At 33.5% G+C, this 19,696-nt stretch overlaps 1 protein-coding gene across 4 annotated transcripts in view; it reads left to right on the top strand.

Moving 5' to 3' along the window:
• The window catches only part of GALNT13 (polypeptide N-acetylgalactosaminyltransferase 13), a 540,886-nt gene that overhangs the window by 205,450 nt on the left and 315,740 nt on the right, over window positions 1-19,696 (top strand). For all 4 annotated transcript variants that reach the window (XM_058715238.1, XM_058715236.1, XM_058715237.1 and 1 more), the window contains exon 4: window positions 15,608-15,776. In XM_058715238.1, coding sequence (XP_058571221.1) covers window positions 15,608-15,776 — 169 coding nt within the window. The remainder of the gene's footprint in view (window positions 1-15,607; window positions 15,777-19,696) is intronic.

Raw genomic sequence — 19,696 nt, 5'->3', positions numbered from 1 at the left:
CCTAGCATATAGAAGTCAATAAACACTTGTTGAATTGAAATTAACCTGAAGAGACAATTACATCATATCCAACACTTTTATAAGTTAAACATTCAATTACATCTGAACAATTATAACTAAACATGTAATATACATGAAAATAGAATTGGAAATTGTTGCATGAATACTGTCCCCAACTTGATAAACAAAACCTTCATGAATTAGATAATCTTCAGGTAGGAAAAAAGGCTACAAAATGCCCTTAGAAGGAATTGGCATCTGACAGGACAAAGAGAAGATGGCAATAATTTACATTAGCCAAGGAGAAAATGAGAAGCAATGGAAGAACTCTAAGATGAAAATTTTTTTATTGATCTAGAATTTCTGAGTTGTATTCTTTGAGGAGTGTATCACATTGAACCTTGCACAATTAAATTTGACAAAGTTTGGTTCCATTTTCTCCACTTCCTTTTTTGCTAGTCCATGTGATTAACAGATGACAAATAAGAATGGAGTTTCCCTAAATAATTATAGTGAAAATTGAACTTTTAATTTTGCCTTGGACCTCCATGTATAGCTTGCTTTAAAAATCTTAGGAGCATCTTTTCATATGAGCAGAATGGCTTTACATAATGGTTTCAGATGCTTTGTTACAAGAGAGATAATGTACCTTCTTCCACATCTCAAGCTGAGGATCCCTGATTTCTTTTCACTGAATAAACAAATTATGTCAGTTAATAGGCAAGTTGCTACTATTGTGTGATTCTGTTTAGTTTGATGTGATACTTAATATGAAAAGGAGCTTTACTGCATTACTCTACTTTGCTATTCTCCCAACAGTCTATTTTTCCTGAAACACATATGCTTACTCTTTAAATTATCAGAAACTTGTTAAGATCGTGGATGATTTGCAAGACTGACTTACACTAAACTCGACTTTATTTTGTAAATAGCTAATGTAAAGAGAGGTACTCTGGCTCTAAGCTATTCTCTATTCAGAACACTTTTTGTGCAATCAGGCAAAAAAACCTAAATTTCCAATTTTGAGATATTGTGAGTCTATAATTTTATAAGATATGCAGGAATGTGCGTTTTGATGAATGCAAGTCAATATGGACATGCATCTGTCCAGATTCAGTCTTTTCGTCAACTGGTCTCTTGTTGGAGAGCTCATGAAATAGGACAGTACATAAGAAAAAGGAGGCCAGAGTGAATAAATAGAGCTGGAAGGAAATAATATCTAAGGGGTAGTGAAATCTTTGTCTTTTTTTTTTTCTGTGCTACAATGGAAGATGAACTAAAACTTGATCAATAAGCAAGCTTAAAGGCCACTTCTAAAAGAACACTCACCTTATAGCTGCACTTAAAAAAAAAAAAAACTCATTCTGAAATTACTATAGTCTTTTTACCTCTGTGTGCTATGAAATAAGAAAGGAAATAATTCAAATTAGTTCAGTGATGCAAGAGAGTAAATATAACTGTGAAAATATAACAACATAATGATAGATAGTAAATGAGTTGTCCCTTCCCAGTAGTATGAATAAAGAGCTATTAGCCATAAATTGCAATGGAATTACTTATTGGATGACAAAACCCCTAATATAAAGAGATTTTAAATCTGTTTCTTAAAATGACTTCAACTACTTATTCTTATAGAAAACTGGATCTATTACTGAACATTGGCAGGCAATTATGCCAGAGTAAGCTGCTTTTTTCTTCAGATTAAAACAGGTTCATGGGAAAAATTCCTCAAAAATTTCATAGTTACCTTGAAAATTAAGTCCAAGTGTATAATCTCCATCAAAAAATGTTAATCGTGATAAGTTTTAAGTAGTACAGGATTTAAATTAACAATGCATATATGATGAAAAGTAAATACTTTTGTATGTATTTATGAAAAAGTGAAGATGAAATAATCAAATATGAAAGAAAAAAGTAGTATCAAAATGATATTTTAAATATTATCACAAAAATCTGTGTATATCCATATATGTGTGTATGTGTGCATTTGTATGTTTATATAATTTTTTCCATAAATATAAGCATATATATATTACAATATGTACTTATTATATATAGTCAGGTAGAATGTTAAAGATTTTAAGAGGAAACTATAAAGAAAGAAGAAGGAGGAGGTTATTGTTTATCCTCAGCCTGTTATTTTATATTGGTTCACTAATTTAATCTGTAGCTTGTGTAGGTGAATAAACATCTACAATATGCTTTTGACCTTGTAATGTAACCAAAATTTCCTTTAAAAAATACAAGGTTTATATAATAAAAGCCAGGGTATATTTGATAATATTTAATGTAGTTCTGATGAATTTTATGAAATATTATGTTCATGTAAACATAAATCATATTGGTTGAGTATTTTGATTTTTATGAAAAAATTTAAATTTTAGAATTATCATATTTCTTTGGCACAGACAGCAAATACTTATGAAAATGAGTATTGACTTAGGTCTTGGGTATTTTGAATGGTTGAGTTCCTGGAATATTTGGATATTTTAAAAATGGTAAAAGTAGTATATGATGGATTTCTGAAACTTTAATGGCATATTTACATTATTCAGCCAGGACATTCTGTTTAACATTTTTGACTCTTACATAAAGCCATCCTTTATTATAGTACAATATTAATATCCTGGTTGCTTTTATTAGTAACTAACAGAAAATGTCCAGAGGCAGTAGAAAATTCAAAACTTAGTATAAGTTAATACTAAGCAATAAGATTTGTAATTGTGAATAAATACAAAGATCAGCAGCTGGTTTATACAGATGGCCAATAAAATGTTGGAATGCCGAAAACACAAACATAAGGGGTGGCAGTAGGAGGCAGGTAGTGATTAGATATGTGATGGCTGAGGTTAGCTTTTAGTTTGGGTAGAACACTGGACTTTTTTCGTCTTCCAGTAGAAATTTTCTCTATGAAAAAATAATTATCAAAATATTACATTTCATATGATGGTGCCCCTTGTAGCAAATTTTATTAATTATTTTGATGGCCTGAAATTATTGCTGGAGCTTCTGAAGACGATCTGATTTAAAAATCAAGTAACCATCGGGGCGCCTGGGTGGCGCAGTCGGTTAAGCGTCCGACTTCAGCCAGGTCACGATCTCGCGGTCCGTGAGTTCGAGCCCCGCGTCAGGCTCTGGGCTGATGGCTCAGAGCCTGGAGCCTGCTTCCGATTCTGTGTCTCCCTCTCTCTCTGCCCCTCCCCCGTTCATGCTCTGTCTCTCTCTGTCCCAAAAGTAAATAAAAAAACGTTGAAAAAAAAAAATTTAAAAATCAAGTAACCATTTAGGTCCATTACTTGTCGGCTACATTGAAGACCTGACATAATTTCATTTTTATAAGTTTACTGATGAAATATGCAAGCTTTCTTTTAGGGTTACATCTGATCATTCAGAAATGTAAACCTTAAAAACCTTCATTAACTTCATGATGTTTTTAGTATCCATAGAAACTGGCAGTAATTTAACCTGACTTCAAAGAATACATTCTGTTAGTATTTAGTATAAAACAGCAAATTGTACTTTTATGATTCCACTCTGTGTGCCACACCATTCTAAACTTCCTTTTCCAGTTTTTGTATTCTGCCCAACCCAACCCTTCCTATGACACCACGTCAGAATATACACATGTATATAGTACCTTAACATACTTTATTCCATGAAATGTGACAAGGGTATTATCAGCAAAGGCAGAAAAGCAGGTCTATGACTTGAATCTAATTTATAGTTTTGTCCTAAAAAATCCTATACATTAACTTTCTCTTTTTCTTGATATTGTACCATTAAGTATAGTCAAGTAAGAAGGTCAACCCCATGCTTGGCATCAGGTGGTGAATACCAAAAATGAAATAGTATCTACATAACAGCCAACCAACCAACCATGTCAACAAACAGCAATTTTTGAGTAAAATGTCTTGAGACAAGAAGAAATGCATGTTATGATCAATTTATTGACAGCGTTTTCAAAATGTACCAAATGCACCCCAAGGATGCCTAAGATACTTCCTTTGGGTAGGAAAAGAAAATATTAGAATTGTTCTTTATTTTTTACCCTACTTTAAATTTTCTATTTTTGGTTTGTTTTAATATCTATATTAATCATCAATAAATAAACATATTACAGATACATGCTCATATACTTTTAATTGGTTGAAGAATATAGCCCCCCAAAATGTTGAAGACCTTTAGGAAGTCATATTAGAGAGTTAAATTGAAAAGTAAAATTGAATCCAGAGAAAGTGATGGGTTAAGTGCTTGTTAGGGTGCTTTAACTGTAAACTTTATTATGTAAGTGGGAAATCCACTACAGCTCTCCCATAACGTTCCAAAAATTTTTAGCAGTGGGAAACAAGATGGCACACTTCAAGCAAGTAGCCATGGAAAGTATAATACAAGAACCATTTATGAAGGAGTCAGCAGAGTTTAGATAAAGCAACAAGGAATTGTTGTTTGTATACTGGGCTAGAAATCAGAGGTTATGTCATCTCATCACTATTCCTAGACCTTAAATGGAAAGGGAGAAAGGAATTATAGGAATTCATAAAAAAATACCTCTTTGCAGAGGGCAACTTTACAGAGACTGTGGCCTTTGGTTAGGAGACAGAGCTGATGGCTACTATCCAAGGAAGAACCAAGGGAATAAATACCTTGACTCTATTTTTGTGCTACTCTCCAAACTCTTACTACCGGTTCCTCCCACTGGCCAGATGTAGTCCATACAGGTCAGCCTCCTCAGGCCTAGTTTGAGAAAGAGAGTGGAGTGTGGATCTGCAGGAACAAATTGAAAATTTCCTGCATTCCACTTGTCTTTATTTTCAGCATCTTCTCTTTTCCAGATGAAAAATATGTGTCTCTAATGCAAGAGATACATAAATCCCATCACCAACATATGCTCATGATTTGATGGCAGATTAGTCATATTCCCAAACAAATTCTAAAATGTTAGCAAACCTCAGTGCTCTTTACAGAAGATAATCTACAAAAAAAGTAGGGAAAGAAATTCTTTTTTTTTAATGTTTATTTATTTTGAGAGAGAGAGAACAGGGAGGGGCAGAGAGAAAGAAGTGGAGAGAGAAGACCAAAGAGGCTCCATGCTTTCAACATAAAACCCAACACAGGGCTCTATCTAATGAACGATGAGATCATGACCTAAGGCGCAATCAAGAGTTGGACGCTTAACAAACTGAGCCACCCAGTTGCCCCAAGAAATTTTTAATTGACATAAAATATAACTTCCATAGTCTCATGATTTACATAGCTACTCATGAGAACTTCAATGATAATTATATATTCTTTTTTAAAATTTATTTAATGTTTATTTATTTTTAGAGAGATAGAAAGCCCAAACAAGGGAGGGACAGAGAGGGAAAGAGAGAATCCCAAGCTGGCTCCATGTTGCCAGGACAGAGCCTAATGTGGGGTTTGAACTCACAAATCTTGAAATCATGAGTTGGACACTTAACACTGTGCCACATTAGTGCCCCAACAATTATATATTCTTTTAGCTACACTCATTCAAGTTGAAGTCTAAGCTCTGTCAGTGACTAGTCTGTAGTATTCTTTACCTGGTGATATGATCCTGTGGTATGAGCCTTTGATTAGTTCTGCCTTGATTGGGTTGCTTCATTATTCTGTTACCCAGCCTATTACAGAAGTGAGGCAATCTACAGAAACCTCTAGGTTCCAGAAATAGTTTTTCTTGCCTCAATTGTGTGGTAGCAATCTGATTTCCTATTGTTAAATGACATCAGTCACCTCAACCATTATTGTAGTCCCATTCTCTGCCTATAAATTTAACAGCTTGAGGATCTTATGATGGCCAGGGGGCATACTCAACTTCCAGTTTAACAGAAATTGTGTTGTCTAGTGGAAGCATTTCTTCCATGGAAACTAGTGCACTTCTTTCTACCTATAAAGCCTGAAGTTATAGAGGTAGAAAGTAAATATCCTTTCAAGTAGTTATTTGCTGAAAGAGGCCACTCTAACTTTCTTTCTTAGTTCCTTAGTGCATTCTGTCTGTAGGTGAGATGACATCATACATTTGATACTGGTGTAAAGTCTATAACATCCAGTCAGACATCATCCCAAACCCACAAGATTTTGTCTCTCAAAAGATGCTATAGCAGTCTTTAGCAGATTATTCCATTCTATCAGGTCAGCTGCTTCTAGTTGGTGAGACCAATGGGTTTTGGGTGAGCCCATGGACATATTTCTTTTGTTACAAATTACTTCCCCTTGTCTGAGGTGAAATTACGTCAAAATCCAATGAAAATAAGGGTTTTAAATGCCTACAAGTTGTGGTGCTGACAGAACTGTGACCAGAGAAGACATTCCAGATATGTCTGTTCCTACAAAAAACAAAAACAAGCAAACAAAAAAAACATTTTTCCTCATAGTGATGTAAGGGGTCTGGTAGAATCAACCTCATATCAGTTAGTCAGGAATGTGCCACATAAATGGCTTTGCCTTGTCTTCTGCTATTGGTTAGCTGGGTGGCCATAACCGTATGAACTGTAGTGAGAAGTTCATGGTGTCAAACCTCAGCATAGTATTCCCTTGTGTTATTGTTATCCTGGCCTATTAAGTATCTTTTCAATTGAATAAATACTTGGATTAAGTGAAAACAGGCACTGACAGCTACAGGACAGATAATTTCGTATGTCTGATTATTGAGAGGCTCCTCTGTATTGAAAGCCTTGGCTGGAAGATTACATGGTACAGAAATATCAATATTCTGTTCTCTTTTTATGGGGACCACTCATATACTTTACCAGAACTTCTTGTCATCAACTTTCCAATCAGGTTCCTTTAAATCTCTTAACCAGCAGCCCAACCTGTCAGCTACTGCTCACAGGTTAGTGTAGATCCCTACTTCAAGCTATCTCTCCCTTCATGCTGGGTAGGAGGTGGGTGGGTAAAGTAGGTATATTTTTGTAAATTTGATGAATCATATGTGTGATGGTATATCAACTGCCAAGAGTTTATCACTGTGTATCCTATCACTGTGTATCTTAATTTATCCTGAATGTTGAGCTATGTCAGGGGCTTCTTAAAATGACCATTGTTAGGTCACCTGGGTGGCTCAGTCAGTGGAACATCTGACTCTTGATTTTGGCTCAGGTCATGATCCCAGGTTGTGGGATGGAGCATGCACAGAATGGAGCCTGCTTAGGATTCTCTCTCTCTCCCCTTCTGGCCCTCACCCCATTCTCACTCTCTCTCAATTAAAAGATAATAATAATAATAATAATAATAATAATAATAATAATAATAAATAAATTACAATGATCATTGTTCCACTTAAAATGTGCCTTTACAAAGTCTACCCAAAGCAGCCGACAGCCCAAATTGATACTTTTGTTTCCAAAGAATTTTTTTTGTTGTTGCTGTTACTGTAGGCAGAGGTAGGAAGATAGGATTTCCTACTTAAAGCTGAAACTAAGGCTATTACTAGAGCTATTGCAAGATGAGAGCCTTTTAAATACTTTTAATGAGGAAGCTCATTCTTAACGTAGAAGGAAATAATTTCATATTTCAGCATTATTTTATTACCTTGGTGAACACTGAACACTAAACGCTGGGCCAGTTGTTTCCAGGAAACATTTATGACTAACATGTGCCAAACAACTTCTTACTGTATGTAAGAGTAGAATTGGCTTGATAGATGTGTACAATGTTTTGTAAGGATGACTGTGAAAAAAAAAAAAAAAGTAAAACATTTGATGCTAATATAGGAGTTTACTTCTTCCTAAAAAGAAACCAAGAACATTGCTACTTGTCCTTGCTCAACTACTAAATGCTTTCCTTATCTATAAATCATAGTAAACTTCCTGTGAAGAACTTTCTTGCTAGAAAAAAACGTAATTCCTTATGGGCGATGTTCTACCTGTATGTCATCTTATCTACATTGAGAAACTTTCCTTCCTTCAGGAACTCTGCCCAACACGGATCCCTCTGTTTTCATGCCTCCAATATCTACTGACTTTCCTTTGTACCTGTCATGTCATAGCAAGTTATGTCTGTCTTCACTGAAGACAGATTTGTGATTCATATGTGACTGAAATCACCTTATGAGGTGATGAACTGATTTAGAAAATACAGATAATGCTAAAGAAATAATGTAAAAGCTCCTGGGATGAACCACTGCTAATCTTCACTGGTGACATGTGCATATATATCATATGACTTAACTTTTTTATAGAAATGAGTTATTATGTAGCATTGCTTCATGATCCTCTTTTCTCATTTTTAAAGTTTATTTATTTGTTTTGAGACAGAGAGAGCACAAGCAGGAAAGAGAGGGAAAGGGAGAGAGAGAGAGAGAGAGAGAGAGAAAGAGAGAGAGAGAGAGAAAGAGAGAGAGAGAGAGAGAGAGAGAGAGAGAGAGAGAGAGAGAGAATATCAAGCAGGCTCTGTACTGTGAGCACAGAGCCAGATGTGGGGTCAAACTGACAAACTGGTGAGATCATGATTTGAGATGAAATCAAGAGTAGGACACTTAACCGAATGAGCCACCCAGGCTCCCCTCCTCATTTCTCATTTAATATGAACAGTATGAACATCTTCTCAAATAATATGAACATCTTTCATACCACTGAATATTTTTGCACAAAATTTTTTTCATTACTGCATAGTTTTATTTGTATATAACACAGTTTATAGTATTTATGGTGTGTGTGTATACATATATACCTGTACATATATACAGAGAGAGAGAGAGAATATAGATTTATTTTCACCTGCATGTACAAACACATAATATTAATTTAATCATCTATGTAGGTAAAACTTTGGAAATATATAGCCTTCCTTAGGATATATATATTTTTAAAAGACTTCTTGAGGCATAATTTATAAGCTCTGCTTCATTTTCTTGTATAGAACATTATAGGAAGGTATGCTATGGGCGTCCACTGTAGTACTTATGTGCATTGGCATATAGCATTAATTCAAATAAAACCGTGAAGTTATTTAAATATTCTATAGGAGAGGAAATTGTGGATGAGAGAGGCAGAGTAACGGTCCATGATTTTTTTTAAGTTTATTTATTTTACTTTGAAAGAGAGAGAGGGAGCACACACACCTGTGAGGAGGGGAGGGGTAGAAGAGAGGCAGAGAGAATCCCAAGCAGGCTGCTTGCTGCAGCACGGAGCCCAATACAGAGCTCCACATGGGGTTCAATCACATGAATCATAAGATCATGACCTGAGCCTAAATCAAGAGCTGGTCGCTTAACTGACTGAACCACTCAGGCACCTCTGGTCCCTGATTTTAAGGCTCAGAGCTGCTGATATTTAAACAACCATACTTTGTATTGAGTTACTATTGAGAATCATTTGTAATAGTTATACAAACTATTATTAAAAGTTACCATTGGGGATTGAAAATAAAGTAATCAAACGTTCACTTTATTTAAATGGTGGTTTCTTTATCTGCTTAGGATCTCACTGGTGATATAATCAAAACCCCTTAAAGACATAGGCTTCATACATTTTAATTGTGTGCAACTATCAGAAATTTTTGAGCTTGTACTAATGAATAGAAATTTATTTATATTGTATAAATTTTACAACCCAAGTACTAAACACTAGTGAAGACTAAATTTTAATATAAAAAATGAACTAGAAGTTTTACATTTTTCAGATACCATAATGGAAACTTTTGTGCATCTCTGAGATGGGGAAAACCTGTATTTTAATTACTTTGTTCATCAGTTTTTCCACAGAACTAAATTGTCTCAAAATTTTCTTCTACCTTTTTCAAATTACTCACTGATTGAATGAAAGGTACCAGGCATTGAGTTGAAACAGAATGCATTGATGAGTCCTCATAGAATAAAAGGGAAAGAACAAAATGCATTAATAAAAATAACACTATCAAATAGGTCCAGAATCCCAACATTTTTACAAAATAGAGTTGATTTTTTAAATATAAATTATGCAACATATATACCTGATAAGTCAGTGGTGGTCCTCCAAGTGGTGATTCACATACCCATGTTACTGCCTTCCTGTGATGGCCCTGCTGTTTCTACAATTCTGGCTTCCAGAATTGCTATAGTGAGAGAGAAAACATGGAGAATCACACATGGGAAGTTTTTATACACTACACTTGGATTTAACTCATATCATTTCAATCCTCAGTTACAATACCACATTTAACTGCAGGAGAGACTGGGGAATGTGTGTCCAGGCAGGAGAGAAAATGGGCTCAATAGTTAGATTCTCTGCCATAACATATAAACAAGTAGCGGTAATGTAGTTTTATAAAAGGATAATGGAATAAAGTAAAAGTGCTATACAATCATAGAGGAGAGAACAATTATCTTTCCTTAACGTTTGAACTGATGAACAGGGACTATTTTGGTCATCAGATACAGAAGGAAGTTCCTGGCCAAAGGTATATATGGAAAGTCGGAGACGATAAAAAGAATAATTCCTATATAGCATGGTTAATATGTAATTTCTTCATTAAATTCCTGCCACCTTTTCAAAATAAATTTTCAGACAGATCTATAAGGATGTATGCCTAGGGAAAAATATTAATTGAGTCATGGTTTATAATAGAAATTATAGAAGCAACATAAATGTTCAATGAAAAAGTATCTGTTAAATAAATCATTGTATAGCCAAGCTATGGCATATTTTGAAGCCAATAGAAAATGTATGGGTTCACATGCTTATTTAGAAAGATTCCCACAATTGCGGTTCACATGATAAAAATAATTATAAATAATAAAGATAATGACAAATGAATGATAAATTTTAGTGTGCATGAATGATTCTATTTTAAATATAGAAGTATGTTTCTGCATAGATTAAAGTGAATCATCCAAGCAGTGGTTTCATTGTTTTTACATAGTGCCCACCTACCTCCCTCTGTCTGTCTCTAACTCTAGTCTTTGTCTATATCTATCATCTTTCTTCTTTCTTTTGTTATCTTTTATTGGTTTTTTTTTTTAAATTTAAAAATAAGTGAACATTTGGAATCAGTGTTCCTTGGTTCTTTAGATGATCTCTCATTTAGCTAGCTGGTGAAAATACTACCTTATTAATATCTAACAGAGGCACCCTCCTAGAACACAGTAGTTCCGTCTGTTGGACTTGATCCCGTTAGAGCTAGCTTTTTACAACTTTCTTGGTTCATAAACATCTAGTTACTGAAATGTAATGGACACAAATCAGAACACCACATATGGCTAGGATAAGAAACAAAAATAAAATGTTACTATGAGATGTGTCAGATTTATAAAAGTTGTATGTAATTCTTTTTCAAAGAGATAGTAAGTAAATTGCCATGAATTTATACATTAATTAGAATGAATTTGGTTGTTTAATATATATTAAGCTATATGTTATAATATCAATATATAATATTCATATTTGAAGAATATGAATTTATTATTTCTAATGGAAATGAGCCTAAGTAAGTAGATATAAGTTCCTTGTTCCTAAATAAGAATTACCCTTGACAAATGCAAGGTCTTTAGAGTGGCACAAGAGCATGGCCCAGGGAACCCTGAGTGGAGGGCAAAATGGTTTGTGGTCCCAGTGCTGGTTTGATATTCTGCTCTCTGACTCCACCCAAACACATTTATGATTGACAAGACAAAAAGCATTGTCTTAGAGGAAATGCTTTATTGGCAATGGAGTATAAATATTCTAAGATGGGAGAGACTAAAAAGCAGGGTTTTAAATTGAGTACAGTTGACAAATTGGTAGTGATAACAGTGAGAGAAAAACTACACTGTTCCTCAAAAGAAAGCTTTTAAAGGCAAAAATACAAAAATTAACAAATTGAGTAAATTTGAGTATAGAAATACAATTTGAAATAATTTCCTGGAGAGTGTGGAACATGGAATAACATTAGATTTTGATTCAATATTATGCTTTTACCAATATACATCGTATATTACTGTGTTCTTTAACAGAATAAAGTAATTAGTCTAAAATCAACTTAAATATTTTCTTACTTGGGTATTTTTTTTTTTTTTAGAAAAAATGTAGATTGTCTTATCTCTCTTTTTTCAAATAAACAATGCTCATTGTTAATGGGACATTTCTACAATTGAAAAAAAAATATCCATAATACAATTTACCTAACCAACAATGAGATTAATATATAGTGTTCCTTTTGGTAAATTTATCAGTTGGTTTGTTTATATTTATATTTTTAAATTTTGGTTATCCTCTTTATCAATACAAATTCTAAGATTAAAGTGAATCACCTTGAAATCTTTGCAGTATGTACTATGTTAAAAAATAAGATGCATATATATATACACACACACATATATACACACATATATGTAATGATTCTATTTTTATATTTCTGCAAGCTTTACAATGTCATTTTGAATGATGTTAATTATTACCTTTTAATGACTTCACCATATAATTAGGAATAAAATAACTTATAGCACAACATACTATTTTTCTAGTCCAAACCAGCTTTGGAACTGGGTTATTTCCATTCATGTTCAGACTAACAATCATGAAATCATAATTTAGATTTTGTTGCCTTTTGTATTACGTTTGCCTGTTAGAGCAGTAAAGTCAAATAAATACTTCAATGATTTTTTTTTAAGGTTGGCTGTGGGGAACATGATATTGTCAGGTTGTAGGTGGCTTTTTTTTAAAGCTATGTACAAGAGAAAGATTAACAGGTTAGAAAAGAAAAATAGGAGTTGCTTTTTAAAGCAGACCAGCAGACCAGCCTCATACTCAATCATATAATCTTTCCCATTTCCTATTTACAGTATTTGAAGAAAAAAATTGTTTTTCTTTTTCCTAGCAAGATGCATTCTTCCAAGTAAGACCCAGAAAAACAAAAAGCCTAGTTCGACATTGTAATTACTTAACATTATTTTTGCTTAAATGAGGTGAAACACACCAGTAGGTCTGCTCGTGGAAAAGAAAAAAAAAAAAACATTTTATAAAATGTCAACTATGCATTCATTAGAGGCTATTATAGAAAAATGTTTAACTTTAAGGGAGGAGACATTTAACCCGATACACATTAAGTTGTTTCTATTCTCCGCTAAGAAAACGAGGATAATTAAGGAAAATGACTATATGTGCTTGCTAACTGGTTTTAGGTGTAAGGATACTCTTTATGACAATTTTGTTTTTATTGATGATAATTCCATAACATGATCACACTTACTCTAACTACCATTGACAAAACTGTCATCCTCAGAGTGCTAAGCCAAGCAAATGGCTGCACCTTTGAATAAACTGCAAAACCCAAATACTTTTGTGTGTCTAACTTGATCTTCATGCCCTAAGATGTAGCTGAGTGCCATGTCTTTTCCACGTAGAATAAATGTTAACCCTGCTAGCTTCCTACACATGGAGCATTATGTTGACCCTGGTACATTTTTCTGCAATGGAATAAACCTTTGTTGGAGTACATAGAGGGCATTTAAAAGAACTGTAAATTGCTTTCTTAATTTCTAGAAATTCTTAACCTCAAATTTTTAAATCACTTTTTTATTTTCTGAAGAATTTTCAAAATTTTATTTAATGAAATTATTTTGAACAGCGATTCTTTTAATGTTATTTTTCTCAGTTTTTCCCTTGAGCTCTCTGCTCTGTTTTTATTTTTTTATATATTTTTAATTTTTTTTTTAATGTTTATTTATTTTGGAGACAGAGACAGAGCATGAGTAGGTAAGGGGCAGAGAGAGAGGAAAACACAGAATCCAAAGCAGGCTCCAAGCTCTGAGCTGTCAACACAGAGCCTGATGTGGGGCTCAAACTCATGAGCCATGAGATCATGACCTGAGTCAAAGTTGGATGCTAAACCGCCTGAGCCACCCAGGCACCCCAGAGCTTTATTTCTTAAATTGAATAAAATGTGCTTCCTCATAAAATTCCTGCCATCATTTCTATTTTTGCTTCATTAAGTGAATGAGGCTTTTTATAAACTTTCTTTAAATGACAGCTTTTTAAATAGTTTGAGGTTGAAGCATAGATCTTTTTCATTTAAAATTTTCCCAGTTGTTACTATTTTTCCATATATAAGAGGATTTCCAGGCTTATCACCTTCTTGGTACCCCTATCTGAAGGTCCTTGGAGATACCTAGTGTCTTTTATAGGCTGACTCATGACATTCCGAAGTCGGGATAACCTTTCAAAGAGAATATTAAACTAGGTGGCCCAACTGTATGTTAGTACTAATAATATCCAGCTTGATGTTCTATATCTATGAATGTCAAGTCAAATGTTTCTTTATGTTCTGGATTTCAAACTTATTCTGTTTTTTGGAATTATATTTTTATGAAAGGCTATAATTTACAAATTATTTTCATAGGCTTTATATCCTTTATAGTTTTTATAATTTTTAAGATAGTCTGGGTCCAAATATTTGCCCTTTTAAGTAATGTGGGAACTAATTTCAGTAAGATTAAGGTGTTAGAAACTATAATATGGCAACATATTGGAAGAGTCAAGATCAGCCTTCCTTTCATTTTAACTTAATTTAACATCATTTATGAAGAGTAAATTGAGGTTATATTAGGATTAACTGGAACTTTTTTCTATTACATATTTATATACATACATATGTGTGCAAACAGACACACAAACGTACGCGCGCGCGCACACACACACACACACACACACACACACACACATTGAAGCATGCATTTTGGAGCAAGAAGGGACATTAGTGTAGTGATATCTTGCGAAATATGACCAGAACATTAGCCTGTATGTGTGATCCTGAGTTCTCTTAATAATCTTTTTAATATTGATTTATTTTTGAGAGACATAAAGAGACAGAGTGTACATGGGGGAGGGACAGAGAGAGGGAGACACAGAACACAAAGCAGGCTCCAGTCTCCGAGCTGTCAGCACAGAGCCCAACATGGGGGCTCGAACTCACAAACCGTGAGATCATGACCTGAGCCGAATTCGGACAATTAACCTGCTGAGCTCCCAGGTGTCCCCTGAGTTCTCTTCATAAACAGTCAAGACCAGAATCTTGTGAAGTTCCAGTTATGGAGCACATTGTGTCTTAATCTAACTTGTCATTTGAAATTTTATGTCACCACTGTGAAAGTTCTCTTATTTTTTGAAAATGCTTTGACAGAGAAATCAAATTGCATTTGGGAGGAAGGATTATCAATGTTGCTTGCTTTTATAAAGATGTAGTGGCAGTAGATATGTCAGATATTAGACCATTGAAATGGATGTGAACATAAATTTGTCTTGGTATATTTTCAAAAGTTCTCTTTTATTTTGTTCAGTTTGGTCTGCCTAGTGTCTAAGTTCATCCCTTCTCTAATAATTTTATATTAAAAACTATGACAGAGAAGTTTTAAATTTTGGTGGTTTGTATTGCTTAACTATCAAGTCTTAATGATTAGTCAGATCTTATAATATGTCTAGATTTAAAAGACAGCGTGCAGCACTGAGATAATGAATTAAAATATGTTGTTTCATTAGTATAGTATATGGTTGTAAGTAAGCAATAAAGACTTGATGATTGTATTATTAAGCCAGTGTGTAAATAATAGACATCAGACTCTAATTAACACATGAGTTTATTTATTCAGTTCATTATCTGTGTGTTTGTATGTGTGTGTGTACCTGTGTGTGTCTTACAGCTGTTATTTCGAGAAACCAAGAAGGGCCGGGAGAAATGGGAAAGGCTGTGCTGATTCCTAAAGATGACCAGGAGAAAATGAAAGAACTATTTAAAATCAATCAGTTTAACCTTATGGCCAGTGATTTGATTGCCCTTAACAGAAGTCTGCCGGATGTAAGATTAGAAGGGTGAGTTTACATGTGTTATATAATCGTATTTTTAGTAACCTCCATATCTCACAGTAGCTTAGAACTTCTAGAACTCTGTTTTTGAATACCTGTGCTGTAGCGGGGATGAATTGTGCATGCATATGATGGGAAATATAAACCAGTTTCTTCTCCGGCAGAGCAGAATATTTTACTTGCAAAGATTTCGTGGGAGACCCAACTCTAACAGGTTTCTCTTCGTGAGATGCTTTTTTTGTTTTGCTTTATCTTGCCAAATACTGAGTAAACAGGATTTTTGATAGGTTATGTGGTTGCCTGTATAGAAAGGTCTTATACTTTGTATTTGAAAACTATAGGCTTTGCTGTTCCAGTGTAAAAATGGCCAATTGCCAGTATGATTCTTTGACCTTTTAACGTTATTTATTATGGATTCCAGTGAATTATGGTACTATTTTATAATTAGAATGCTCAGTTATCAGCCATGGAAGAAATAGTCACTTGGAAATAATAATACTGCATGCAAAATGATGTTGAAAAATTCAACTTGTTTGTGATTAACTCTAAGTCATGCTCTAGATAGTTGAATGAATTTTAAATGGATATAATAAAAATTAGAATATTTAGTGGCAGTATTGTCATCCTAATAATATAGTCCTTAGAAAAGATAGGTCCTGAGGCTTTAGAAAATCTCCAAGTTTACAAATATGTTGCAGAATACATTTCTATGTAAACAGAAGTTGTTCTTTTAGACATCTAATGACTTTCTCCATATAGAATAAAATAACAGTTAATGCAAATAAAGTTTACCACCTATAATGTGTTGTATTACATTAGTAATATAGTGATATTATCATATTTATCATATCTCTTTTTTTTTCCTTTCTAAATTACTTCAAAAAATACCAAAGTAACCAAATCTTGTTGAGATGGTCGGGCTGGATTGTCAGAAGGTTCATTTGATAGCTAAGTACTGGTTTTGTACATCCTTGTATGCTTTTGTCTCTCTCAAAAAAAATCCTCATAAATAAGTACATATTTTGCACATTTTTGGTCTCTAACAAATGACTAAAACGTGAAAATTACATTTGTGCATTTCAAAGATCTATAGCATTTTATAGGTTTATATGTCTATATTTTCATATTTGTACATAGACACATTTGTATTTTTAAAGACCTACAATAAGTTTATTCTTCTAAACAATTTTGAAACATTTTATATGCTAAGCTTATGCCATAATAATTGTGCATTCCTCACTTTCTTTTATATACTATGTTGTAATAAAATGGATAAAGGTGATACCTTTTCAGGAAAACCACTTAAACACTATTTCAAATTTTTATGAAATCTTTATTTTCAACTATCAGAACATAAATTTTATATCAGATCTGGGATACTTAAGGTAACAACTGCCTTCGTACAGAGCCATCAGCTTAAAAAAAGGAGAAGGAAAATGTTCATTGAGCATCATTTAAAATATTTGTGGCCAATGACATTTCTTCTTTTATGAATCACTTAGTAAATTAAGTGCTTGAGTAATTATACCTTAAAATATAGAACAATTCAACTTTTTAAAATGGAAAATTCAAATGGATTACTGTAAATATTACACAAAATGCAATATTTACTGTGGTTGTTTTTATGTATTTATTTTGTCTGTGTGTGTGGGTTAGATACATATTTATTACAAGAATTTCTAAACACCATGAGCCTCTTTTTTTAAGTTGAGATATAATTGATGTATAAGATTGTATTTGTTTCAGGTGTACAACATAGTGATTTTATATTTGTATATATTGTGTAATGATCACCATAATAAGTCGAGTTAACATCTATCACCACACAAACTTTTTTCTTGTGATGAGAAACTTTTCAGATTTACTCTCTCAGCACCTATCAAATATGCAACATTGTATTATTGACTATAGTCATCATGCTGTACATTATTTATTTATTTTATATGACTTATTTATTTTATAACTGGAAGTATGTACCTCTTGACCTAATTCACCCATTTCTCCCAGCCCCCAAACTTCCTCCCCTCTTGGAGCCACCAATCTGTTCTCTGTATCAGTTTATTTTTTTTTGTTTTTAAGATTCTATCTGTAGGTGAAATCATACAGTATATTTCTTTTTCTATTTGACTTATTTTACTTGGCATAATACCCTTAAGGCCCATCCATGTTGTTGCAAATGGCCAAATTTAATTCTTTTTAATGACTGAGTATTCCATTGTATATATATACCACTTCTTTATTCATTTATCCATTGATGGAAACTTGGGATATTTCCATACCTTAGCAATTGCAAATAATGCTTCAGTGAACATAAGGAGGGTGCATATGTGACTTCAAATTTGTGTTTCTGTCTTCTTTGGGTAAATAGAAAAGAAATTGCTGGATCATATGCTATTCCTATCTTTAATATTTTAAGGAAACTTCATACTGTCTTCAATAATGGCTCCACCAATTTATATTCCCACCAATAGTGCACAAGACTCTTTTTTTCTACATTTTGTCAACACTTATTTCCTGTCTTTTTGATATTAACCATTCTGACAGGTGTGAGGTGATATCTCATTGAGGTTTGGTTTCCATTGATTAGTTATATTAGACATATTTCAGGTGCCTGTTGGCCATCTGTATGTCATCTTTGGAAAAATGTATGTACATATCCTCTGTTCATTTTTAAATTGGATTATTTGTTTTGTTGTTTTTATGAATTTGTTATATTTTGGATATTAAGCCCTGATCATATATGTGATTTTCAAATATTTTCTTACATTCAGTAGGTGGTCTTTTCATTTTGTTTGTGGATTTCTTTGCAGTACAGAAAAATTTCAGTTTGATACAGTCCCAACTTGTTTATTTTTACCTTTCTTGTTTTTGACTTAGGAATCACAACCACAAAATCATCACCAAGATCGATGTCAAGTAGCTGACTGCCTCTATTTTCTTCTAAGAGTTTTATGGTTTCAGGCTTTAACATTCAAGTCTTTTAATCCACTTTGAGTTAATTTGTGGGTATGGTGTAAGGTAGTAGTCTAATTTCATTCTGTTGCTTGTGTCTGCCCAATTTTTCTAACACCTTTTGTCTTTTCTTCAATGTATTTTCTTGCCTCCTTTGTTGTAAATTAATTGGCCACTATATGCATGGGTTTATTTGGGGGCTCTCTATTCTGTTCTATTGACCTCTGGGTCTGTTTTTATGCCAGTACCATACTGTTTGATTACTAAAACTTCATAATATACTGTGAAATCAGGGAGCATGATGCCTCCAGCTTATTTCTTCTTTCCAAATATTGCTTTGGCTATTTGGGATCTTTTGTGGTTCCATACAAATTTTAGGATTGTGTGTTCTGTTTCTGTGAAAAAAGCTATTGTAATTTTGAATAGGGATTGCATTAAATCTGTAGATTACTTTGGGTAATATATGCATCTTCCTTCACCTATTCCTCCTCCTCCTCCTCCTCTTCCCCCGTCCCTCTCTCCCCCCGTCCCCACTCCTCCCCCTTCTTCCTTTCTCCTCTTCTTTTCCTCCTCCTTCTTTTTTCTAATTGCTCAGGTTAGGACTTGCAGTGCTGTGTGGATTAAAAGTGGTGAAAGTGGAAATTTTTGTCATTTTCTTGACATAGAGGAACAGCTTTTCACCGTTGAGTATATTAGCTATGGGCTTGTCATATATTGCCTTTAATATGTTGAGGTATGTTCCTTCTATACCCACTTTATTGAGAATTTTTATTTTAAATGGATATTTAATTTTGTCAAATGTTTTTTTTTCTGTATCTATTGAGATGATCCTATGATTTTTATCCCTTGTCTTGTTAATGTAGTATGTCATATTGATTAATTTGCAGATGTTGAAGCATCCTTGTGTCCCAGGAATAAATCCCACTTAGTCATTATGCATAATCTTTTTAATATTGAATTGGGTTTGCTAATAA

The sequence above is a fragment of the Neofelis nebulosa genome, chromosome 2 (assembly GCF_028018385.1).
Source record: "Neofelis nebulosa isolate mNeoNeb1 chromosome 2, mNeoNeb1.pri, whole genome shotgun sequence".
Taxonomy (NCBI): Eukaryota; Metazoa; Chordata; class Mammalia; order Carnivora; family Felidae; genus Neofelis; species Neofelis nebulosa.
This window is presented reverse-complemented; position numbering and strand designations above follow the sequence as displayed.